The sequence below is a fragment of the Schistocerca cancellata genome, chromosome 5 (assembly GCF_023864275.1).
Source record: "Schistocerca cancellata isolate TAMUIC-IGC-003103 chromosome 5, iqSchCanc2.1, whole genome shotgun sequence".
NCBI classification, from domain to species: domain Eukaryota; kingdom Metazoa; phylum Arthropoda; class Insecta; order Orthoptera; family Acrididae; genus Schistocerca; species Schistocerca cancellata.
The window spans coordinates 479,512,505-479,540,321 of record NC_064630.1 but is presented as its reverse complement, the minus strand read 5'-3'; the positions used below and the strand labels follow the sequence as shown (position 1 = coordinate 479,540,321).

The following is a 27,817-nucleotide window of genomic DNA, read 5'->3' as shown; positions in this document are numbered from 1 at the left end:
GGGCATATACTTAAATGAGAGCGAAATGCTCGTTAACTTACAGTTAACATCTAAAAAACATTCGTTGAATATGCAACGAAAGCAGCGATTTCTTGTCGCCTGCCTTGTTAACCATTTCTAACTTTCAGAGAAGCGTCATGAGAGGTTAATTTTGAGTATACCAACATTTCTTTTGTTGTCATGTTAAAATTTACTCCTTTTGCCAAAACACAAAAGTTTACACAACGTCATTCCAGAAACGTGCTGTGCAGGGGCACCTGCAGCAGAATCCTTAAACAATGGTTTATTATGTTTATTGAGGAACTAAGGACAAGAAACGTCAATAGCTTATGAAAAAGCACATCCCTGGTACAAAACTAGACATGTAATGTATTCACTTACGTTGTTCCAAAACTCATAGCAATTCTTCCGCCAGCTATCGATGGCTCTTAAAAATTTTAACTGTCTCGTCGACAAAGTCTGTAGTTAGCTGAGTAATACAGCTGATGATGAAGTCTCACATATTAACCATATGGCAAAATACTTTCCTTTTTGTGTACTATTATTTGCCAATATCTCTCTTTGTCATCTCAAACCATTTATGATACATGAGGAATGTCATAACTATTTTATTGTGTCATTGCTGGTGTGCAAGGTAGCAAAGGAGTGCACTACGTAATATTTTCTCTACACTGGTGGCAGATAGACTTCAAGTCTAAAGAAAAATTAAATATTTTATCTAAATTTCTGACGCAGCAACATATGATGTAATATGCACCAAAAGCAAATACATAGGGATCCCTTTTCTCCATTGCAAACTTTTTGGAATTTCATGCAGTGTCTTACTTAAATGCACTATGACAGTAGGTGTGACCATCAACAAAATGATGTGCACTTCATCAAGAAGCTGACATATAAAGCTATAAGTCACACAAGAATTTTTTTTTTTTTTTGACAGGATAGTTTACGTAAAATCGTTTCAGAAAGACTGCAGCGTGTCGCCAACCAGCCGAATGTAGGCAGACAGTGGTGGCCTCCCCTCCCTAACAAACGATTGAAATTACCCAGCGCAAGGTACGAATATTTGTCACTGGACACCGTCCACCATGTCCTGCGTGGATTTTACCTGTAGAGTTTCAGAAGATGACTGCGCGAAAACCAGAAAACATACGATACACAGACTCCTATCATTGGACATAGCATCCCTCTAAGTTCCTAACTCACATTACGAATGTTGAATATGGATGCTTGCATGCAATTCATTGAAGTCGCTGGTGCTGCTACTTAGGAAGGTACAAAGATAGCATGTTGCTCTTCAAACCTGTTCACTGATTGCCTATCTGCAGACACGGGCCAATTCCGTACGACAATAAAGAGTGGATGATTTGTGTACATGTTCCGAAACGGTTGCCACGTAGTCGCGAGTTCTGCAACGACACCATGGCACGTAGGGATGCTCTATATACTGATATGTGTCATTTTTCTCTGTCTTTTAGTTTTCGTGCAGTCATCTTCTGGAACCTCAGAGATTGTTACGAATAACCTTGTATAAATTGTGGACAGCAGTGGGCCTGTAACACTCCGATGGGGTGCATCCGAAGTTGCTCTTTCATCTGAAAATTTTTCTATGAAGTCTTCAGTCCAATAACAAAGTTGGTATGATATCCTGTACTTCGTATTTTCCGAGTACACGACTAAGTGGAACTGCACTGAATACTTTACGAAAGTCAAGGAACAAGTTATCGACCTAGAGGTCGTTATCTACTGTCTTCTGTGTCTCATAAACGAACAGAGGGACCTGGTTTCACACGCTTGTTGTCTGTGGAACCCATATTGACTCTTACAGAGGAGATTTTGCTTAACCCAATGACACTGCCTTTAAGGGGATTAGGAAAGCCCTATCCCGACAATGTTACATTTAGTGACTTCCCTGTATTTCAGCAAGCACTGTAGCTATTGATATGAAACATTTACAGGACACTAAACTGTATGTTCTGAGTCTACTGAACTACAGTAATTGCATTTCAGCCACTGCTTTCGGAAATACAATTTTTTAATTACACAGTTAAAATGTTGTGTACTTTTTTTAACATTATGTTCTTCTTTTAGTTCAGTAGACCTAGGATATGTATGTTATTGTATTGCATGTTAACCAGGGACCTAGAAACGACGGAGAGGCTCCGTCCCCGCAGCAGCCGCAGTGCTCCACAACCCCACGACGACTGCCACAGTCCACTTCACCCCTCCGCCGCCCCATAGCGAACCCAGGGTTATTGTGCGGTTCGGCCCCCGGTGGACCCCCCAGGGAACGTCTCACACCAGACGAGTGTAACCCCTATGTTTGCGTGGTAGAGTAATCGTGGTGTACGTGTACGTGGAGAACTTGTTTTGCGCAGCAATCGCCGACATAGTGTAGCTGAGGCGGAATAAGGGGAACCAACCCGCATTCGCCGAGGCAGATGGAAAACCGCCTAAAACCATCCACAGACTGGCCGGCTCACCGGACCACGATGCAAGTCCGCCGGGCGGATTCGTGCCGGGGACCAGGCGCTCCTTCCCAATCCGGAAAGCCGTGCGTTAGATCGCTCGGCTAACCGGGCAGGCATGTATGTTATTACTTCCTGAAAATTTGAACACCCTACTCGAAGTGGTTTCTGAGATTTAGAGAAAAATGCATCAGAAAACGTAAATTTTCAGGAACGGCTTCTAAAGTTTCAAAAGACCGTAACTCACTTAATGCATGCTTAATTTTTTTTTTAGTCACTCAGAAGCATCCTGCACCATACTATATATCGTTCTCTTGATCATTTTCCAAGTCTTGACTCCTCAGTGACCAACTATACTGCATACTCTGCTTGATCAATGCGAACCTTGTCCACCCGTTCAAGTTCTCTGATGCAGTTTGCTCCGGGATTAATTCCCATATGCTATAGCACTTTCACCCTACGAATGTTTCCATCATTAAAAGCAATGACAGCGTCACTAACCCCCTCCCCCCTTTAGTGTCTTCATTTCAACAAAAAAGTTTTTGGTAAGCGAGTTCATATAAGCTTATTGAACGACTCACTGGGATTTAGAGTCTGACAATGCAGAAACTGCGGCAGTAATTCAGAATTTGCCAAGTTTCTGTAAATAGGTTTTATGATATCCATGACTGCTGCTGGGATGGAATGCTTATGGCTATATGAACTGTTTGAGTCCTGGTCATTGCGGTAATTACACCATGAATCAGGTACAGGAGGGCAAAGGTGGTGTACTGGTTTTTTATCAGTTGACAGACCTTCTGGTGACAAACAGACCCGAACTATTTGAAACAGTTAACGCAGAACAGGGAATCAGCGATCATAAAGCGGTTACGGAATCGATGATTTCAGCCGTAAATAGAAATATTAAAAAAGGTAGGATGATTTTTCTGTTTAGAAAAAGTGACAAAAAGCAGATTACAGAGTACCTGTTGGCTCAACACAAAAGTTTTGTCTCAAGTACAGATAGTGTTGAGGATCAGTGGACAAAGTTCAAAACCGTCGTACATTATGCGTTAGATGAGTATGTGCCAAGCAAGATCGTAAGAGATGGAAAAGAGCCACCGTGGTACAACAACCGAGTTAGAAAACTGCTACAGAAGCAAAGGGAACTTCACAGCAAACATAAACATAGCCAAAGCCTTGCAGACAAACAAAAATTACGCGAAGCGAAATGTAGTGTGAGGAGGGCTACGCGAGAGGCGTTCAATGAATTCGAAAGTAAAGTTCTATGTACTGACTTGTCAGAAAATCCTAAGAAATTTTGGTCTTATGTTAAAGCGGTAGGTGGATCAAAACAAAATGTCCAGACACTCTGTGACCAAAATGGTACTGAAACAGAGGATGACAGACTAAAGGCCGAAATACTAAATGTCTTTTTCCAAAGCTGTTTCACAGTTCCTTCTCTAGATTGTCGCACAGATGACAAAATGGTAGATATCGAAATAGACGACAGAGGGATAGAGAAACAATTAAAATCGCTCAAAAGAGGAAAGGCCGCTGGACCTGATGGGATACCAGTTCGATTTTACACAGAGTACACGAAGGAACTTGCCCCCCTTCTTGCAGCGGTGTACCGTAGGTCTCTAGAAGAGCGTAGCGTTTCAAGGGATTGGAAAAGGGCACAGGTCATCCCCGTTTTCAAGAAGGGACATCGAACAGATGTGCAGAACTATAGACCTCTATCTCTAACGTCGATCAGTTGTAGAATTTTGGAACACGTATTATGTTCGAGTATAATGACTTTTCTGGAGACTAGAAATCTACTCTGTAGGAATCAGCATGGGTTTCGAAAAAGACGGTCGTGTGAAACACAGCTCGCGCTATTCGTCCACGAGACTCAGAGGGCCATAGACACGGGTTCACAGGTAGATGCCGTGTTTCTTGACTTCCGCAAGGCGTTCGATGCAGTTCCCCACAGTCGATTAATGAAAAAAGTAAGAGCATATGGACTATCAGACCAATTATGTGATTGGACTGAGGAGTTCTTAGATAACAGAACGCAGCATGTCATTCTCAATGGAGAGAAGTCTTCCGAAGTAAGAGTGATTTCAGGTGTGCCGCAGGGGAGTGTCATAGGACCGTTGCTATTCACAATATACATAAATGACCTGGTGGATGACATCGGAAGTTCACTGAGGCTTTTTGCAGATGGTGCTGTGGTGTATCGAGAGGTTGTAACAATGGAAAATTGTACTGAAACGCAGGAGGATCTGCAGCGAATTGATGCATGGTGCAGGGAATGGCAATTGAATCTCAATGTAGACAAATGTAATGAGCGGCGAATACATAGAAAGATAGATCCCTTATCATTTAGCTACAAAATAGCAGGTCAGCAACTGGAAGCAGTTAATTCCATAAATTATCTGGGAGTACGCATTAGGAGTGATTTACAATGGAATGATCATATAAAGTTGATCGTCGGTAAAGCAGATGCCAGACTGAGATTCATTGGGAGAATCCTAAGGAAATGCAATCCGAAAACAAAGGAAGTAGGTTACAGTACGCTTGTTCGCCCACTGCTTGAATACTGCTCAGCAGTGTGGGATCCGTACCAGATAGGGTTGATAGAAGATATAGAGAAGATCCAACGGAGAGCAGCGCGCTTCGTTACAGGACCATTTAGTAATCGCGAAAGCGTTACGGAGATGACAGATAAACTCCAGTGGAAGACTCTGCAGGAGAGACGCTCAGTAGCTCGGTACGGGCTTTTGTTAAAGTTTCGAGAACATACCTTCACCGAAGAGTCAAGCAGTATATTGCTCCCTCCTATGTATATCTCGCGAAGAGACCATGAGGATAAAATCAGAGAGATTAGAGCCCACACAGAGGCATACCGACAATCCTTCTTTCCACGAACAATAAGAGACTGGAATAGAAGGGAGAACCGATAGAGGTACTCAGGGTACCCTCCGCCACACACCGTCAGGTGGCTTGCGGAGTATGGATGTAGATGTAGATGTCGATGTAGATGTAGACAGTCTGTGGAAGAAGGTAGCCCTTACTGCCTGCTTCATTTTCAACAAATCCTCATTATTATTTCTAATGACCATCCCATATTACGGCTGTGGTTCATCAATCATTTTGTCTGTCAGCCTGCCTCTTATGGTTTTACCGTCAGAAAGTTTCTTGTCTCTCAGACTTTGTTTCATCTTCCTCAACCTGGGGCCCATCCTCATCTGGACATGACCAACACAATCAAGCCTTCTATATATAAAATTACCGATTTTATTAGATCTTGAAGTAATGCATGTAAAAATTTTAACGTTTTCAACCGGTGTAGATTATATTTAAAAAATAAAATAAAATACTTCCCATGTGAGTTTATAAGTTATATATCTATAATTTTATTCGGAAAATTGCAAATTTTATAACGAGGTAAAAATCCGAAGTGTGGAAATTTTTTTCCGTTCTAACTCCCTTTACGTACCCTACAGGTTGCTGTGAAATGACATTTAATATACATGGTGAATCACATAAATCTCGCACAGCAACTACTGCGAAAATAAAGTGCTTTTGATATGCGGTTTTCACAGAATGGATTGATAGTCAGGGGCTCGTATTACTAGCCAATAAAGAGATTGTAATAGCACTTAGAAAATGTGTTTTTTGTGCAAACATATATTTCTTTAAATGAAAAAACGTTTATTGACATTAAAAACTAAAAGTACGCAAATTATAATGTCAGCGGTGTTTGTTTCAGGGTTCTAGTAAGAGTCATTTACAATATATCTTATTTTGAAAAGTTCCTATACCGACACTAGTTTGTGCCATACGGCCTGCGTAGTTACCAGGTAGGATGTTGTTATGTTTGCTTACTGTGTGCTTGTGTGTTCCTTGAGTGCACTACGACTTGCTAATCAGTTAATGTGGGATAGTCCAAGCTGTAGATCGTGAGTGGACGATGGGATTTATCAACGCAGAAAAAGCCGACATGCTCATGATGTGTGGAGAGTGTGGGACGAATGGAGTTCGTTCTTGTACGTTATCTGTGGCAAGATATCTCAACAGACGTCAGCTATCTCGACAGTTGTTAACAACCGCTTCAAACAGTTACTCGAATATGGTAGTGCAACAGCTACACAACACAACAGAAGGAAACAATTGACGGCAGAGGAAGGGGAAATTAATGTTTTTGCTGCTGTTGCAGTTGAGCAGCATATTAGCTCCCGTGCAATTGCACAAGGAAGTCCCATGAGTGAGGTAAGTGTCCTATACATTCTCTATTGACAGATGTTCCATGCCTATCACATCTCTCTCTATCAAGACCTGCAGGGAAACGATTATGAGAATCGTGTTACGTTCTGTACATGTCTATTAAGACAGCATACCCCAGATGTATCATGCATCTTATTTAATGATGAATCAAAGTTTACCAATCAAAGTCAGGCAAACCGCCGAAATATGCAGCATTGGTCTTTTGACAATCCCAATTGGTTTCGCCAGGCGGAACATCGGCATCCATGGGGTGTAAACGTGTGGTGTGGGATACTTAACTATCGGCTCACAGCCCCGTGTTTCGTAGATGGAACGCTGAACACGGACAAGTATCACAGCTTCCTAACAGATAGTCTTTCACGGATGCTAGAAGATGTACCGATGCAGAATAGGAGGAATCCATGGTACCTACAAATGGCTGCCCAGCGCATAGGGAAATGTTCAAATGTGTGAGAAATCTTATGGGACTCAACTGCTAAGGTCATCAGTCCCTAAGCTTACACACTACTTAACCTAAATTATTCTAAGGACAAACACGCACACCCATGCCCGAGGGAGGACTCGAACCTCCGCCGGGACCAGCCGCACAGTCCATGACTGCAGCGCCTGAGACCGCTGGGCTAATCCCGCGGCCGGCCGGAGTGGCCGAGCGGTTAAAGGCGCTACAGTCTGGAACCGCACGACCGCTACGGTCGCAGGTTCGAATCCTGCCTCGGGCATGGATGTGTGTGATGTCCTTAGGTTAGTTAGGTTTAAGTAGTCCTAAGTTCTAGGGGACTTATGACCACAGCAGTTGAGTCCCATAGTGCTCAGAGCCAACCTAATCCCGCGCGGCCAGCGCATAGGGCACGAAGTACTACGGCATGTCTTCATAAAGTTTCCAAATCGTTGGACTGGACGTAGAGGACATGTACCTTGGCCAGATCGTTCCACCTGATTTGATGTCAGTAGATTTTTTGATGTGGGAAAAGCTGAAAGAACCTGTCTACAACGACATACCAACTACACCCAATGATATGCAACGGCGTATTACTGTAGCCTACTCGGACATCTCCGCTGAAATGGAAGCACATGTGCAGCAGTCATTATTCCAGACGAGACTGGAGACTGGAACGTGTATTGCCGCTCCAGCTGGTCATTTAGAACACAGCCTGTGATGGCTAATTGTCTCGTTACTTCTCACAATCCACATAACTAGTGTATGCACCTCTGTTGTTCTTTATTAGGTGATACCACAGATACTGTACAAGTGTCAGTACGGGAAATTTTCAAAATATCTCGTAAACGACTCGCACTAAATTCTGCAACAAACACTACTGACATTCTGATTTACCCTACTTTTAGTTTGTTGGTGCTAACAGGAATTTTTCCATGGAAAAAATGTATGCTGGCACAAAAATACTCTTTTTAATTTTTAGGGGATCTGGTTTTTGGCTACAACACGAGCACCTGCCCATCATTCCATCCCGTGAAAACCGCACATAAATAACATTTTCTATTTCCGCAATCTATGTGGTGCAATTTTTAGGTGATTCATCCTGTATATATGCTAGTATGATTATTTTACATATTAACGAGTATGATTGTTGAGGATGGCAGACCTGAAAATAGTATTCTCTACGTAGAGGAAAAACGCATTTTATACACTCACATGCAACTTCACTTCTTTCTCCTTCTCAGCAGCACATAGCACACCTTTTTGTGACAATCTTTTTCTTCCCTGATGGCAGTATGTGCGTTGAGAAGTGAGCGCATGGCTTTGCCTGCAGTCTCGTAGTACTCGATGTCAAACCAAAGCAATTTGACTTTACTGCTAGCATTTCAAAGTGGTATTTTTCATTCTTGAATTAAATAATTTTAACCAAAAAAGACATTTGGTGAAGAGAGAGGTGAGGAATTTTACATTTGGCATAGTGTGTGTGCGGAAGTTTACTTTTTCGGCGAAGAATGGAGAGGTGGTATGCAATAACGAGAACTGAAAAATAGCGTGAAAAGAGCAATGAAAGAGTCTCATTGCCGACAGAACGTGTGTGAAACGGAAATCTACATCATCTCGGACTGGTCTGCTTCGAGGCAACAAGATGAACTCTGCATCTTGAACTGCAGTGGTTCGAGACCACCAACACGACGACGCAAGGGAGCGATGGAGTTTGCAGCATTTTACTGCAACACAACAACCAACAATCGCAGAAACAAACGTGTGTTGCAGTAAAGCCAAATGCTCATAGCTTGAAATTGCTGTAGTAGGCGAAAATATAAATTTTCAGTTATTTGGCGTGTGATGAATTTTCGTGGAGAGTATTAATCGGGCTCATGTGTTAAACTTTTGAGTTTCAAGTGTAAAGTCAGTGGCGTCAGTAAAGGAGCAAGTACCAGTAGGTGTTGCTGTGAAAGCTCGGCCTAGTGAAGAAGAAATAATGATGCTATTCAGCGCAAAAACTTGATAGCCAAGAGAAAACAGCGCAAGAAGCCGGAAAAGAAAACAGGGAAGACCAAGACGAAATAGCGAAGGATATCAAGGAATATAATGAAAGTAAAAAACAAAAAATTCAGATTTTGCAAGAAAGCAAGAAAAGGTAATAGAGAAGCTCAAAGAGGATCATGGCAGGAGAATAGCGAAGATATTCGAAGAGAGAGTAGAAGAGAAATGGACAGACATATGCAAAGATAATCAAAACAGGCGTATTCTGTGAAAACGGACGTTACTTGAGGAGTCAAAAAAATGGTTAAAATGGCTCTGAGCACTATGGGACTTAACATCTATGGTCATCAGTCACCTAGAACTTAGAACTACTTAACCCTAACTAACCTAAGGACATCACACAACACCCAGTCATCACGACGCAGAGAAAATCCCTGACCCAGCCGGGAATCGAACCCGGGAACCCGGGCGCGGAAAGCGAGAACGCTACCGCACGACCACGAGCTGCGGACTTGAGGAGTCAAATTAGAAGCAACATCAGACACGGATTTGTTAATTGAAATATTTAGTTCTGAACTTCACGTGTCACACAGATGGTAGCTGATTCGATATCAGATGATGAAATGAATAAAAAATGCCGAGATGTTTGTAGTACGTTATCCGATACTAATATTCTCAGTACAAGAAATGTATTGTCAGTGAGTCAGGAACATAATTCACAGCAAAATATTCACGTAGAGAATGTGAAAATTATTGTTACAGAAGAGGTGGAGCAGACTGTAATGACGTGAAAGCAACATTCAGAAGAAAAATATCAGAGTTCATTAGATCGCAAGAAGAAATTTGAAGAGATGTTGTCTGGGAGGAAGAAAGAAGACAACTTGTCCTAAAAAGAGATTGAGAAGATTTTCTTGGACAAATACCAGGCTAAAAGCACGAAAATGAGAGTTTGAACTTTAGTTGCAGCGATATGCATTACAAGAGACATGACAATTAGTGCACAAATGGTTTGGGAGAGGAAACAGGAAGGAACAGTATTTTGAACTTGTGATCTCCCCCTCCTTCCTTCTTCCATCTATTGTCCACATTAAATAATACCCAATACAAGTATTAATAAGCAAAGTCTTTTATGAAGATCTGAGAGGAACGAAGATAACAAAAAATTTAAAGTTTGCTTAGCTTGTCATGTTGAGATGGCTCCAGTTATTTTTGTCTAGGGGTCTGATTCTTGAAGTTGAAAATCTGACATCAGGTCCTCGAGGTTCGTTTGAACTAAATAAATTGGAAGATTGTTGTTGCAGAATATCTTACGCAAATATATTTTCCAACAATTTTCTCACATTTTAGTTTATCATACAGTATTTTGATTTTTCACATTAACAAAGCCGAAATTACATTGTTCACACCTATTATAAACAAATACGTCTGATCACATCAGAGGCAAGCTTACGACTCTCACACTCTGTTGAAATAACAATATTCCAAAGGCTATTACAATTTTTCTTAACAAATAAATTCCTACTAATTTTCCTCACATTATTAATTTAGATTATTATTTCATTAATGGCTCTGAGCACTATGGGACTTAACTTCTGAGGTCATAAACCTAACTAACCTAAGGACATCACACACATCCATGCCCGAGGCAGGATTCGAATCTGCGACAGTAGCGGTCGCGCGGTTCCAGACTGTAGCGCCTAGAACCGCTCTGCCACTCCGGCCGGCATGTCTTAAAAAAAAATCCAGAAATAAACATAGTAAACAGTACAAGATTGGATAATCAATAACAGAAATTTTACGTGTGCAAATAATTCGCAATTTCAAATGTTTTAAAAAACAGTAATTTTAACTGTACATTCAGAACTAGTGCTTATCGATTATAACATCGAAACTAAAATATTTTATAAAGTAATTTCTTTTCATAAATTTTAGCTTGAGATCTAACGTACTGCGTATAAAATTGTATGAAATGTTTCAGAAAAGCAACTAAGATTAATATTAGCCCGTCCAAACTTCGAAATATATTTATGGTATCGGCAACTACCGTTGGGGAAAAGTAATGCTAAAGGAGGATGTACCGTTAAACTACACTATAAAGAAAACAACATTGTAAACAGGATGACACAACGGCTAATGCGCGAAGTTCATGGTATTCTACGTGGTGCAGTAACGGGAAAAGCAGTGCACGTGCGCCAAAGGTCGGCACAAAACGGAACAGAGACGAAGCAACGGGAGTCGAGGGGAAATGCAAGCGAACAATCAAGAGGAGACATGACTACCGCCGCTAAGACACAGGAAGTATAGCCCGCTCAGAATACCATGGTTGGTAGATGTTCAGATGGGAACGAGCGCGTGCGGAGAGCGGTAGTGGTGGGGGCTGCCGGCAGGCGCTGTATGGGAAATGCAGGGCGCCAGCGGGAAGTGCCGTTCTGAATTGAAGCCTACAGTCACTTTTTTTGTAAATATTAAGCGGTTCCCTCCACGCTCACACTTGCATGGTGACCATTCAAAAAGATCTGCCACCTCTTCTTTGTAAGTATATAAAGAGAATTACGCCGAAAATGCAGATAATTATTTTCGCCTGGTTTGTTAACCATTTGTAACTTTCAGAGAAGTGTCACGAGTGGTGAATTTAGAGTAAAACCTACATATTTCTCTTGTTGCCATGTTAAAATTTGCTTCTTTTGTCAAAACATAGCGAAGTTTACACAGTATCTCCTCACTAAGATGTGCAGACACAATTGCTAGAGAATTCTGAAACAGTTGAGGCGTAGCGCCGTATACCGATCCTGCCTTGGAGGTGGTTAAGTGGGAGATGTGTCTCAGAGCTGGATAGTGACAGATGGTGACGCGAGACTGGACGCGCACGTTGTTTATGTATCAGCCGATAGAGGACAGTATTGGATAGGGGACTGTGATTTAGTTTCGACTGTGCCCACTAGAGCGCACTAAAGTAATAGAATGTTTTTCATAAACTGTTCTAGTATTTTCATAAAGTATTATTGTGTCTTTTTGTGTATGTAAAATGTTATAAATGTGTTTTAGCAGTATGAATGATGCGTGATTGTAGTTTAAGGTTAATATGAAGGTAATTGTTTAACGAGTTATGTAGTGGGATTTAGTGTGGGAACATTTCGAAGAAGTAATGATGTGGACAAAGGGGATTTTTGTAGAATAGATTTGCAAAGTAAGTTTATGGTAAAGGGAAAGTTAATTCAGGTATAAATAACAATAAAAAATAACTTTATGCATAAACAAAACTTCAGCATATTAGATAATTACGTCGGTAAAAAGTTCAGTCGTTAGGTTTACTATTTTGCGATTGGTTATTGATGAAAAGCGCGGACTGACGCGGGAGAATGTTGTTTTTCTATTGGCTGTTGAGTAAACTGACCAATGGTAAAGCAATATTCTACGCGCGCCTTTCTCTGCTCCTAGCCATGAAACAGTTCGGACGTGTGTAGTAGTAGTTCCGATGGAAATGATAAGTTGCCGGATCTAGCAATGTTTTACACATCAAAAGTGTTGTAAAGTGACGGCATAATTATTCCGATGGGTGTGTAGAAATTTCGAAATTTTTAAGTGAATTTTGTGACGAGAAAAGACATAAATTCCGCGTGGCGTATTGAGCAGGTCGGTGGCTAAAAACTGTGACTGCATTAGGTACCGACAGACTTAATATTTGGCAAGCATTCTCAATCAAAAAAATCCGTATTTTTGTAGCTATTATGTTTTCGGGAAATGCAACACCATAAACATGCTAACGTGAGTGAAAGGGATTGTGAGTGACTGTGTTAAGCCTAGCGCGGGCTTGGCAGTGATACTTGTTGACCTATGTTGCATAATATATTAATTAAGGACAAAATTTTCAACCTTTCATTTCGTGTGAAAATTTTCTCCCGAAACGTAGATTAGTGACTTTAATTACACCCTGGTTCACGTCGAAGTACAGTAGGTTTCGCTCGGCTTCCCTACTGATGATATGCTGAGACAATGTTCACAGGTAGGTGCAGGTTCGTCGTTTAGGGACGGAAGGACCCGCACCGCCGCACAGTGTTGAATTAAGTACGGAACTGAGGAAAAGTAAGGTCAGTATCTTTAGAAAAAGCATATCCACAGTACAAAATAAACATGCAATGTCTTCACTTATGTTGTTCCAAAACGCATAGCATTTCCCGTTTCACCAGCTATGGATGGCCCTTAAAAGTTGCATCCTTTCATCAAAAAAGTGTGTAGTTAGTGGACTAACATGGTAGACAACAAATTTTTGCATAATAACCATATAGCAAAATACTGTCCTCTTCGTGTGCTATCATTTGCTACAATCTCATTTTGATATTTCAAACCGTTTACGAAATATGAGGAATGTTATGGATATCTCACTCTGGTTCTATCGCTGGTGTGTCACGATTGTACTACGTCAGCTCAATTTTCCCGAGATTGGTGACAAATAGAATCGCCACCCAAGTTTAAGGAAAAAATGCAATACATTAGCTAACTTACATATGCAGCAACGTATTATGAAATAAGCACCAAAAGCAAAATCATAACGACCCCTAATTTTCATTGCAAGCTTTTTCGAATTCCGCGTAGTGTCTTACTTCCACGCAAATATCACATTAACTATGACCATTAACGGAGTAATGGGCACATCATAATGACCTATAAAGCTACAAGTAAAGCAAAGGCGATTTTTTTCTATAAAATCGTTTGAGACGGATTGCAGGGCGTGCGCCTCGATCCTGCCATCGCCGACCGGCCGATTGGTGCCAGACAAGTGTCGGTCTCCCATTCCGAACAAACGAATGAACTCGCCCAGGGCTCTGCACGAAAATTTGGTCACCGCGCATTGGCCTCCGTATCCCGAGCGGACTCTTACAGCTCGCCGACTTACGGGAAGAAGCTTGGAAAGAAGTGCAATGACGGAAGTGGGATCGGTGAAGGTCAAACAAGTAGGCAAGAACCAGCATGAAGCGGAACAAGCAGAGCCGAAATGACACACTGTCGGTTAATCACTTACGATGATATAAATAAGATGCAGTGGAAGCGGGGAAGGCTGGCCGCGGTGGCCGTGCGGTTCTGGCGCTGCAGTCCGGAACCGCGGGACTGCTACAGGTTCGAATCCTGCCTCGGGTATGGGTGTGTGTGATGTCCTTAGGTTAGTTAGGTTTAAGTAGTTCTAAGTTCTAGGGGACTTATGATCTAAGATGTTGAGTCCCATAGTGCTCAAAGCCATTTGAAGCGGGGAAGGAATAAGAGGGGCGGAGACCGACACGATGCATTGTGCATGTCGTACGGCTGCAAGTAGCATGAATGGTACTTACAATTACAAGGACTGTCAAATATTTATGAAGAGTGATTTATTTAGTAATTTTGTATTGTTCGTGTTAAAGTACTGTATCTGTGTTGGGCTATCCGGAAATGTTGGTTGTCATAATGAAACGTGAAATTTTCTTTGTTTTTGCGTTCTGAAATTGCAACACTTATAAAAGTAGCAGTGTGACGGTATTTTGTGATGCCCACATGGACGCTGGATCCTTTTTTTTTTTTTTTTTTTTTTTTTTACGTGCCTGAGGAGCTGCCAGAAGACAGTGCAGGGGCCTACGATATACCGCAGTTCCCATTCCACCTGGCCACGTCCGCTGTAAGTAGCTGGGGGTTGAGTGCAGAGCCGCCGCAGCTGTCCTCCTGCAGCGCGATCCCGTGCTATCTTCATGGCGACGTGTGTGCAGAAGGGGTGCATGCAAGTCGGTGACCTTCAGACAGATACCGACCATTGCAACACTCTGGCCCTGCTCTCTGTGTGACTGGCGAACAGGAACAACTCACGTTGGGTCCTGCTCTGATGGGAGAAATGGCGACGCTCGGCAGCGCAACCGGCTACTACGTTGCTATCACAGAGCATAGAAGTAGAGGTGTCTTTCCCGTGACGGCAGACCGGAGAGCGTGTGCCTGGTCCCCCCAGCCCTTGGCAACTTACCACACCTTGCACAACACCAGTCACGATGCTGTTTCCTCTGTCTGCTTGTGTGCTTGTGTGCTCACTACCTCATCTCATCTTTCTAATGAGTTTTCCGTAGATTTGTTAGTTACAAGCTACTGCCGATGGTAGGATGTAGAACCAAACTTTTTTTATGTATAGAAGGGACCAAAGACATCCGACAGTACACAACTGACATCCATGCCTCGGCATTTTACGGTCATTTTATACACTACTGGCCATTAAAATTGCTACACCAAGAAGAAATGCAGACGATAAACGGGTATTCATTGGACAAATATATTATACTAGAACTGACATGTGATTATATTTTCACGCAATTTGGGAGCATAGATCCAGAGAAATCAGTACCCAGAACAACCACCTCTGGCCGTAATAACGGCCTTGATACGCCTGGCCATTGAGTCAAACAGAGCTTGGATGCCGTGTACAGGCACAGCTGTCCATGCAGCTTCAACACGATACCACAGTTCATCAAGAGTAGTGACTGGCGTATTGTGACGAGCCAGTTGCTCGGCCGTCCGTAGCTCGTGGTCGTGCGGTAGCGTTCTCGCTTCCCGCGCCCGGGTTCCCGGGTTCGATTCCCGGCGGGATCAGTGATTTTCTCTGCCTCGTGATGACTGGGTGTTGTGTGATGTCCTTAGGTTAGTTAGGTTTAAGTAGTTCTAAGTTCTAGGGGACTGATGACCATAGATGTTAAGTCCCATAGTGCTCAGAGCCATTTCAACCATTTAGTTGCTCGGCCACCATTGACCAGACGTTTTCAATTGGTGAGACATCTGGAGAATGTGCTAGCCAGGGCAGCAGTCGAACATTTTCTGTATCCAGAAGGGCGTGTACAGGACTTGCAACATGCGGTCGTGCATTATCCTGCTGAAATGTAGGGTTTTGGAGGGATCGAATGAAGGGTAGAGCCATGGGTCGTAACACATCTGAAATGTAACGTCCATTGTTCAAAGTGCCGTCAATGCGAACAAGAGGTGACCGAGACGTGTAACCAATGTCACCCCATACCATCATGCCGGGTGATACGCCAGTATGGCCATGGCGAATACACCCTTCCAATGTGCGTTCACCGCGATGTCGCCAAACACGGATGCGACCATCATGATACTGTAAACAGAACCTAGATTCATCCGAAAAAATGACGTTATGCCATTCGTGCACCCAGGTTTGTCGTTGAGTACACCATCGCTGCCGCTCCTGTCTGTAATGCAGCGTCAAGGGTAATCGCAGCCATGATCTCCGAGATGATAGCCCATGCTGCTTCAAACGTCGCCGAACTGTTCGTGCAAATGGTTGTTGTCTTGCAAACGTCCCCATCTGTTGACTCAGGGATCGCGACGTGGCTGCACGATCCGTTACAGCCATGCGGATAAGAGGCCTGTCATCTCGACTGCTAGTGATACGAGGCCGTTGGGATCCAGCACGACGTTCCGTATGACCCTCCTGAACCCACTGATTCCATATTCTGCTAACAGTCGTTGGATATCGGCCAACGCGAGCAGCAATGTCGCGATACGATAAACCGCAAACGCGATAGGCTACAATCCGACCTTTATCAAAGTCGGAAACGTGATGGTACACATTTCTCCTCCTTACACGAGGCAACACAACAACGTTTCACCAGGCAACGCCGGTCAATTGCTGTTTGTGGATGAGAAATCGTTTGGAAACTTTCCTCATGTCTGCACGTTGTAGGTGTCGCCAACGGCGCCAACCTTGTGTGAATGCTCTGAAAACCTAATCATTTGCGTATCATAGCATCTTTTTCCTGTCGGTTAAATTTCGCGTCTGTAGCACGTCATCTTCTTGGTGTAGCAATTTTAATGGCCAGTAGTGAAGGTAACAATTTTTCCTGAAACCAGGCAGCACAGACTTAAGAAACACAGCCAGCGTCTTGAGCTGATGACTCCCGGTGACCCTTAATGTAATTAAATTTTTCATTTACGTCCAGCTTCTGTTTGTATCGGCAGCGTACGAAGGAGAGAGACACGAGGCAGCTTCGCACTCCGTATAGCAGGCCATACCAGACGGCCAGAGCCACGCCTATGGAACGTAGCTGCTCGCCTCATCACGCAGAATCTCCAATATATCTCACGTATTTTCTTGAGAATGGAAACAGACATTACCCTCCGTTCACTGTTCAAAACAATTTTGGTTATGTTAGCTACATTTTGTATGCAGCAACCTATGCCGCAAAACTAACAAAACGTAAATTGGCCAGCCACTACATTTTTTACTGCAAACGGTATTGTAATTTATTTCGAAGTATCACAATCAATATGAACCTTAACGAAAAGAAAACAAGGTCATTATAAAGGTGCAATGTGTAGCTATAAGGCGAGAAAAATATTTTTTTATCGAATAGTTTCCACAAAATCGAATGAGAAAGACCGCACAGCAGAAAACCTGTACGAGTCTCAAAACAGCGGTTTCTATATTTATACGTGAAAGCTAAGTTTTACTGAGAAACCAACTACAGAAGCGGATGTAGCTTTGCTCCAGCTAAGTAAATCAGTTTTTAAAGGTAAATGGGATGACAAAGTTCAGTCCTCTTGTACCATGCAATACGTTTTGTGTGGATGGATCAGCACCTAAGTGGTTGTGGGTACCCAGATGGAGGCGGAAGCAAAACAAATCTCGTGTAGCGTATTTACTTCTGTTCTCTGTGGCTACAATCGACATTCATCGCACCAACCTGGCGTCTATCGCCTGTCGTTATCAATCAGCTACTTCATCCACCTGTCATCGAGTGTTTGTGTTGCTAAAAGTGTTGTGTGGCAAGGTAATACGACAAATACGCGTATTTTTTTGAGTGTCTGGTTCCACAAAAATGTCTTAAAATTTTTATTAATTCTATTTTTTATGTTTTAACTGCAGATACTACATTTTCTGCCTGTTTGTCGTTACCTACACAAAAACTAAATCTTTATCTATTTCTTTATGTTATGATAACAAATATTCTAGAACTATTATTTGTATTACAAATGGTGACATGTTGTTTACTCTTTAGATATTAATATTTTCGACGTTTGCCTCCTTCCTATAGATGTCGCAATACGCAGTAGATATTTTCCTTGATTTCTCCTAAAATACTGAGCCGCAATAATATTCGTTTGCTTACGCTGATTAGTTTTAGAATACAAAAGACCACTGAAGTCATAATTTCTGGTCTTATGGAAATGTATTATTATAGTATGTTATACACTGATAAGAAGTATTTTCAGTAACTTAACGATTTGATAACGAGACATTTCTTGTGTGCAACTTTTCCACATAACTTATGTAGATTGACATGAATATGCATCAACATTGGTATGATTAGGATATGATACACGCTGTAAATGAATTTTTATATGTTCTTGCTAATCAGTCTCATAATAAGGCAAATCTGCTTTCTCTGTATGTTGATTACCAGATAATTGGATGTATAAACAAAATGTAAAGTTTATAATTTTCAGTGTGGGGAGGACAGAATGTGAATTTTCATGATATTTCTGCCGGATTACAATGTGATACCTGAGGAAAGGACAATTGTTGGGTTGTTCAACGGCTACTTGTTTTTTTTTTTTTGTGGAATTTGTATTTTATTTTGGGCTTTCGAAAAAACCAGTACCTCACATTTCTGAAAAAAAATCTACTGGAGTATGTAATGAATAGTGATATCTTTGATGTCACAGCGTACTAATACGCATGCCTTGCTTACTTGGTGTCGCCTGTTTCTCTGAGGTAGCACTGTCTTGTTCTATGATGAGAACAATGCCCTAGCACTAGTGGTAACACACCACCTTTGTGTGGTAAGAAGAGTTAGTGTTGAGCTTTCTTAGGGAGTAGTCGTGCGCTGCCATGCCACGTATGAATAATGTGTTGAACTTGGTAGAAAATGGAATTAATAGTAAAAAGTATTACTTTGGTTTATAGAAGGAAACTATTTCCATTATTTCGCAGAACGGCACTTGGGATTAAATAAGAGATTTACGTCTGATACAGATTGTGTACGAGAATCAGTGACTGTCTTGGAGAAGTATATTAATGGTAGAACATAAATGAAAAGGCCTTCATGATCAATGACTACCTGATTAATTAGTGTGGAAAAGTAAAGTAGTAATGGTTGCTTCAGTGTGAATGTTAAACATTAAATGTTAAACAACAGTGGCTGAGTGTAGGCATTGTAAGGGAAGTGTGTTATGTGCAAAAGGAATGACGAATGATATTTTGACTTGTACTGTTATCATTTCAAAGTGATATGTCCAAAAGAACAGTCACTACGCATTCATATAATTGCTACACCTCAGCCGGCTATGAATGCACAACCATCAGTGCAGGTGCACATTTACATTCGATCTCCAATAAGAATCCAAAATTAGTGAGTATGGAGGACAGGGACTATGGAAAAGCGGTGGCGCCAGGTGGGAGGGTAGGTCAGCTGAGGCGCGTACCGAGATAGCCCGCACACTTTACCATTAACACCGTGTGTGTCTGGGTGGCGTAGCGGCTAATGCAACTGTCTAATTAGCAGGAAGTCCCGGGTTCGAGTCTCGGTCCGGTACCCATTTTCACGCGTCGCTGGTGACTACACAGACAGTCCCGATGCAGCTGATATACTCAGTTCCATCCCTTTCCTCTTCTTCCTCCCCCGTCGAACCTCAATTTACATAATGCGCATCACAGCTGCGGAATTTACGTGGTGTCTGGTCTTTCAGACATAAAAGACTGCTTTTGTTCGAAGAGTTATTTTCCTGCCGAAAAGATCTTCATGAAGTTCGTTGTCATTTATAAACAACACTTAGTAAGTTAGGTGCACACCATTGTGGTTTGTAGCTTCATCAAAGAGAATGGCGAAGTCGCCACTACCTGAGAGTTTTTTAGGCAACTGAATGTTACTGTGGTCAGCCATATTTAGTATCCGATGGCTAGTAGTATGGACTGACAAAGGCATACTTAGCAGTGGCTTGGCACCTGAGTATCCTGTCATAATAGATACCTTATCCAGAGCATCTGGTAAAATAAGGTCGTCCGCTATGGTGTGGTTTCTTGCTCTTTGCTACAAGGTAGACAACTATGTAAGATGTATGAAAAGCTTGTGCAGGAATCGTAACTTCTTTAGTGTAAGCTTTTTTTCACTCGTGGAAAAGAATTGATTGTTTAACGCACGACAGTGATTTGAGTCCAATCTTCGTTTCATTTTATTAGGATTCGTGATTTCAGTAGCTAGTTGTTTTTAAAAAATGACATACTGAGGTCTTCCTTCATTTCCCACATTAGTATATGCAAAACCGGAAATCAAGAAACTATCCTAATACTTCCTGCGTTTTCGTCTCTCCGTGTCTTTACAATCACATGATACTCGTACATTTAAAATTCAGGTTTAGCACTGGCATTTAAAGATTTGTCCATGCTAAAGGAGAAAAACAAATCGCGTAGGCGAACAACAATTTAAAACGATCTGTATTAGACAAAAGTTACCTTCAAAATTTCTGCTAGTGAAAAAAGCAAGTGGGTTATATAGTACAATTTAACTGCCATAGTAAAAACATTTCATTTCCTGCCTGCTAGATATCACTAGTAGCGCACACTTGTTCGTTACTCATAAAGCAAATAAACGAAAGTGTTGTTTTCATAAAACCACTGCGACGCCTCTTCTGTCAGGCCGCGATGGTCCTGGGAGCAATGATTCACAGCTTGAGAACCCCTCGTATGGTTAAGCACGCATTTGTAGCTGGGCTTGTCTTACAATTTGAATGCCACAGCAACATGCAACTGCAGCTCCATATTTTATGTGGCTGGATTAATTAAGTGAGAAGAAGAAGAACCACCACTTATACACTGGTTCGCAGTCGATGGAAGGTTGGACACACTCACCAGCGCAAAACTGGAGGATGACGTTGAGCACGGAGGGCGCCAGCAGCTTTTTGATCTGTGTTGGTCTCCCGCAGCTGTTGCTCAGTTCTTCCAGCAGAGCACGCACTTCCTCTTCCACCTGAGCCTGCATAGCAGCCCCGCTGAAGCCCAGAGAGCGCAGGTGTCGTATCACGAAGGCGCGCTGCTCCTGCCACAGCTTGCCATCCACCAACGTTACTCCTGCACAGCAAATACACCTGTCAATCAGCTCAATGTTTCACGCTCTACCCAACCCGACATTCAGGGTCAAGGCAGAACAATAAGGAAAGAAAGGAATATTAGGGCATACTGTCGTGTCGACATTGAGATCATTGGAGGCAGAGCACATACTGTTTGGTCTTTTATTTTCGAAGTAAGCATCGTTGCTAGTCATCTTGCTGGCGTTGGAAGCTTCAGTTGGATTCGGACAATGTTATACTATTATAAAATGCTATAAAACAAGGAAACCAATCAATAAATCGCGACCCAGCATGTACTAACTGCAACATAAAATATTTATATCGTCATGTAGTATAATATATTAGCTTTTGTGCCATAAGACAACATCAAAACTAAAAACCTATGAACACACATGTTTTGTCGAACATACACCTCTTCTTGAAACATCGTAAAATATCTCACTCTGAAAGAATAGTTGCATACTAAAGGCAGCCTCTTTCATCTGCCAAAGATAGTACTTTCCTGGAGTGCATATGACACAGCCCGCAACGATGTAACTGTCTATCATAGAAGCTATAAACGATATAGGTACCAGCTGGAGACACCTCAATATTGTCAGGATTGTGATATGGACCTGTAGAATACCTTTTGGCCCTTAGAAAACATGATTGCGTGTTAACATTTATTGGTTCAGATCTACTGCTCAGTTTCTTCTCATCACCAGCGGCTGACATTTCATGCCAGGGACATGGTGGAATTCCAGTGACTTCTGTTGTTGGCCTGGCTTGGCTGCTCATCAAGGCTACTTCTCCAGCAGTTCAGCTGAAGCCTTGTGGGCTGCTGTCTGGCTTTCTGCAGGTGGAGCCATAGTTTGAGAGAGTGCCTACACTGTTCAGAGCATCCTCAATCCCACTCTGGAAGATGGCAATGATCTGTGATAACCTATTGCGATGTACCATGCTGCTGGAAGTCATGCAGTTAGACGATCCTGGCCCCACTGGACAGGTAGGCCCTGGCACCTGGGAGGTGCCTTCCATGGTGATCAGAAAGAGAGACACTGGATGGCTGTTTCACCCTTCAGTGACAATGATGTTAGTGTGATAAGCACCATGAGATGCGCTGGTGTTGGAAGACCCTCAGTCTCCACATCAGTGAAGTGATAGATGGCAGCCAATGGTAAGACCTGTGAGTGCAAGGTCTTGGTTACTTGGGTGTTGTCATCTCAGGAATGGAAAGCAACATGTTTATGAGAATTGCTCGAACATCTAACACTTGAATGTCACTACACCATAATGTTCCTGAATTGAATGCCATTGGTACGAACGCCACCAGTCCTAATGGTTGACTGCATTCAGACCTGGAGAACTGGGGTATTATGGCTTGAGGTAAGATGTGAGTCTCTGTTCATTATGACTGAATGTGGCCCATTTCATGTACAATTTCTATACCAGTTGTCAGCAGTCCTTGTCCCACTGTGTTTGCTTAACAAGTTGTTACAGGTGCTTGACTGCAATGTCAAGTCCCCGAAATGTGTTATTGCATCTGAGGTAAAGCTTCTTCCTTCATATCACAAGAACTAATAAATATGTCTCCGTCCATCTAAAAATTCAAATTTGTTGTAAGTTCCTATGGGACCAAACTGCTGAGGTCATTGGTCCCTAAGTTTACACACTACTTAATCTAAATTAAACCAATTTACGTCAAGGACAACACATAAGCCCATGCCTGAGGGAGGACTCGAGTCTCCGAAGGGGGGAGCCACGTGAACCGTGGCAAGGTTCCTCAGAGCGCACGGCTACCCTGCACAGCTCTCTGTCCCTCTTTCTCAACTGACATTTTGCTGAATGCGTAATTTGTGCTTGTGCTTGGTGATTGGCGCTTGTGTAGCAACGTGCGCTCATGTACATGGCCAACTTACCAACTTACAGTGCTTATTGTTTCTTTCTGCTGCACAGCTATGTCACCACCTCTGTCTGGTGTGATCTTTGGTTGTGCTTAATAAAAATTTAATTCCTTTCCCTTTTTTATTCTGGGGTGTAACAAAACATGACACTGAGATGACAAAGGTCATAGGATAGCGATATGCACATATAAAAGTGGCTGTGGTATCGCATACAGAAAGTTTAAAAGATCAGTGCATTGGCAGACCTGTTATTTGTACTTAATTGATTTATGTGAAAACGTTTTCAAGGTGATAACTGCTGCACGACGGGAATTAACGGACTTAGGATGGTAGTTGGAGCCAGATGAATGGGACATTCCGTTTCGGAAATCGTTAGGGAATTCAATATTCTGAGATCCACAGTGTCAAGAGTGTGCCGATAATACCAAATTTCACTCATTACCATGGACAACGCAGTGGCGAATGGCCTTCACTTAACAACTGAGTTGTCAGGGCCAACAGAAGCAGCACTACACGAAATAACTGCAGACATCAATGTGGGATGTACGACAAATGAAAGAGAGTGCGGCAAAATTTGGCATTAACGGTCTATAGCAGCAGATGAGCGATGGAATGCCTTTGCTAACAGCAACACATCACCTGCAAGCCTCTCCTGCCGGCCGGTGTGGCCGTGCGGTTAAAGGCGCTTCAGTCTGCAACCGCGTGACCGCTACGGTCGCAGGTTCGAATCCTGCCTCGGGCATGGATTGTGTGATGTCCTTAGGTTAGTTAGGTTTAAGTAGTTCTAAGTTCTAGGGGACTTATGACCACAGATGTTGAGTCCCATAGTGCTCAGAGCCATTTGAACCAAGTATCTCCTGGGCTCTTGACCACATCGGTTGGGCACAGAGGACTGAAAAACCGTGACCTGGTCAGATGAATCCCGATTTCAAATGGTAAGAGCTGATGGTAGGGTTCGAGTGTGACGCGGACTCCACGAAGCCATGGTCCGAAATTGTCACCAGGGCACTGTGGAAGATGGTGGTGGCTCCATAATGGTGTGTAGTGTGTTTACGTGGAATGGACTGGGTCCTGGTTATGTATGGCAACTTGGAGATCATTTTCAGCCATCCATTGCCTTCATGTTCCCAAACAACGACTGAATTTTTAGGAATGACAATGCAGCATGTCACTGGGCCACAGCTGTTCACTATTGGTTTGAAGACCATTCTGGACAATATGAGCGAATGATTTGGCCACCTAGGTCATAATGGAGAGGTCAGTTCGTGCACAAGGTCCTGCACTGTAACTCTACGCAATTACGTACAGCTATAGAGAGAGCACTGCTCAATATTTCTGCAGGAAACTTCCAACGACTTTTTGAGTCCAGGCCACGTCGGGTTGCTACACTATGAATAGCAGAAGGAGGTCCGACACGACATTAGGAGTTATCCTTAGTCACCTCAGAGTATATGTAGGGTCATAGTAAATTCTAAAAACCATCACTACACATGTGTTGCATCGTATGCATCCATATAGAATGGCCAGCAGGTAACATACAACCTATACAAAGGATATGCATGCATGTCTGAAGGACGTTGTAATATAATAAATGCAGTTACTGCCACAACGCAGACCCTGTCGCCATTAATGAAATAATCACGCCTGGTGGGGCTAAAATGACGATGCAAAATAACATGTCTTCGTATTCTTAGTTTCACAAAAGTGTGAGCATTTGACATTTGGAGGTTTAATCCGGCACTGGGGGCAGAGTCGGACAGCCGAGTTAGGTAAGGCGAACGCTCAGGCCTGGCGTTCGAGTCCTCGTTTGGCACAAATTTTCACTTGTCACTAGTAGCTGACACTAATATATATTCACAATATGTGAATTCATTTAGCGGCTTTCACAACTGCAAATTTGAAAGACTGTGTCTGTTTCTTCAGACGCACATACATGTCTGGCGGACATTTGCAGTAGCTGCATTAACACACAGACTGTCGCCATTAGTGATATTCTCAATACCGCTTCATGAGACAGTTGTAAGATGTCCTCACAAGAGATAATGTGCATTTTTAATTTTATTTTGATTACTCACCTGAAACTACCTTTGTTTTTAAAGTCTATTTGTAATGTCGCTTTGCTTTTATGTTGTTTTGTCTTGAAAGCATGTCATCGGCATGGTAGTCGGAAGAATTTGCTTAAAGAGTTCCAGAATGAGATTTTCACTCTGCAGCGGAGAGTGCGCTGATACGAAACTTCCTGGCAGATTAAAACTGTGTGCCCGACCGAGACTAGAACTCGGGACCTTTGCCTTTCGCGGGCAAGTGCTCTACCATCTGAGCTACCGAAGCACGACTCACACCCGGTACTCACAGCTTTACTTCTGCCAGTACCTCGTCTCCTACCTTCCAAACTTTACAGAAGTTCTCCTACGAACCTTGCAGAACTAGCACTCCTGAAAGAAAGGATATTGCGGAGACATGGCTTAGCCACAGCCTGGGGGATGTTTCAAGAATGAGATTTTCACTCTGCAGCGGAGTGTGCGCTGATATGAAACTTCCTGGCAGATTAAAACTGTGTGCCCGACCGAGACTCGAACTCGTGACCTTTGCCTTTCGCGGGCAAGTGCTCTACCATCTGAGCTACCGAAGCACGACTCACGCCCGGTACTCACAGCTTTACTTCTGCCAGTACCTCGTCTCCTACCTTCCAAACTTTACAGAAGTTCTCCTGCGAACCTTGCAGAACTAGCACTCCTGAAATAAAGGATATAGCGGAGACATGGCTTAGCCACAGCCTGGGGGATGTTTCCAGAATGAGATTTTCACTCTGCAGCGGAGTGTGCGCTGATATGAAACTTCCTGGCAGATTAAAACTGTGTGCCCGACCGAGACTCGAACTCGGGACCTTTGCCTTTCGCGGGCAAGTGCTCTACCATCTGAGCTACCGAAGCACGACTCACGCCCGGTTTTGGAAGGTAGGAGACGAGGTACTGGCAGAAGTAAAGCTGTGAGTACCGGGCGTGAGTCGTGCTTCGGTAGCTCAGATGGTAGAGCACTTGCCCGCGAAAGGCAAAGGTCCCGAGTTCGAGTCTCGGTCGGGCACACAGTTTTAATCTGCCAGGAAGTTGCTTAAAGAGTTATTGATTTTCAAATATTTTTTAGAGAGTAACAGTGGTGCGTGTCCTGTACTTAATTTTCCGGCCTGTTGTACAACACTGGTGTGCTTTCGTTTAGATTTTAATTACATACGCTGTTTTCGTACCTTTCACTCTTTATTCTAAACTTGTAACACACGAGATTTGCGAGAAAACTAATGTAGCTATACCCATCGGGTACCACTATGTTATTGTCACCGATTGTTAATATATCCTATTGTTTTTGTTGCATAGTGTTGTGTATTCGTTCAGAACTTTCTTTCCTTATGTTATTGATTTTTGTATGTCATAGTTTCGATATTTTGTAACTTTTCCGTGGAAACTGACGTCATGGTCCTCACAGGAAGCAGCAGTCTCGGCTTTAGCCTTACAAGATTTAGGGAAAACATAAAGAAAACGTAAATCAGGATAGCCGGAAGGGCTTTTGAGCTCCATTCCTCCCGAAGGAGAATTCGCGGTGTTATAAATCGCGCCACCTTGGAGTGAATAGCGAATTGTTGGTATGACTGCGTGAAAGCAAAATAGGAAGCCGGAAGTGCATATTTGATTCACTCAGAGGTATCATCACGTGTAAATATGTGTTTATGTCCAGCGACACAGAAAACTAAAAGCAACAACATTATCTTCATTAAAACTTCTAGAGATGTGACCGTGTTGTCGTATTCTCATAACTAGTGCGTATCAAATTAATGGCGTAAAAGCATACAGTTGAATGTACACTATACCAGAAGCAAAAAACTCTCAGTAAACACTGGTTCGCAAACGAACTGCTTCCGAGATAATTGCGACTTAGTGATTACCACCCACTACCGACATGATTCTGTGTAAACACCACATGACAGTCCGTGGTGTGGTCTTTGTTTACGTTTCCGAGACGAGTTGTAAATAGAATGGCTACGACAGTACAGAATACAGTGAGAGTGCCACTCATGTCACATCTGCGGAGCATCAGTTGTGTCCTATGGGTGTTGGTGGCAACAACGAACATTACAGAAACGAGGAGTCTGCGGATATGTACAGTATGTCATTTATGGCAAGGCTAACGGCAATGCACGGAGGGCTCCATGCCGTACCAAGAAGCATATGCTGCCCGAATGTACCACCCGAGTCGAATGTTAACAGGGGTGCATCAAAGCCTCCGAGAAACTGGGAGCATTCCACGTTCGACACGAGCTTGTAGGTCTGCACGAACTACACGTGTGCTCAAAGATGATAAGATCACAGCTGACTCCTGTATTAAAGGAGGACAGGAAAACGGACAAGCAAAATTATAGACCAATATCCTTAACGTCGGTTTGCTTGCAGAATTCTTGAGCATAGTCTGCGTTCGAATGTAGTAAATTTCCTTGACACAGAAAAGCCTCTGGCCAAAAATCAACACGGATTTAGAAAGCATTGCTCATACAAGTTATTCTATGAGCTGTTGATGAATGGGAATAGGCAGCGTCCATATTAGTAGATTTCTGGCAAGCGTTTGACACAGCGACCTACTGTAGAATGGTAACGAAGGTCGAGAACACGGAACAGGTTCTCACAAATGAGTGGCTCGAAGACTTGTTGAGTAAAAGAACC

At 42.8% G+C, this 27,817-nt stretch overlaps 1 protein-coding gene across 1 annotated transcript in view; it reads right to left on the bottom strand.

Moving 5' to 3' along the window:
- Nucleotides 1-27,817, bottom strand: part of LOC126187673 (methyl farnesoate epoxidase-like) — a 195,187-nt gene that overhangs the window by 98,460 nt on the left and 68,910 nt on the right. The window contains exon 3 of the mRNA XM_049928905.1: nucleotides 21,008-21,226. Within this exon, the coding sequence (XP_049784862.1) occupies nucleotides 21,008-21,226 (219 nt within the window). The remainder of the gene's footprint in view (nucleotides 1-21,007; nucleotides 21,227-27,817) is intronic.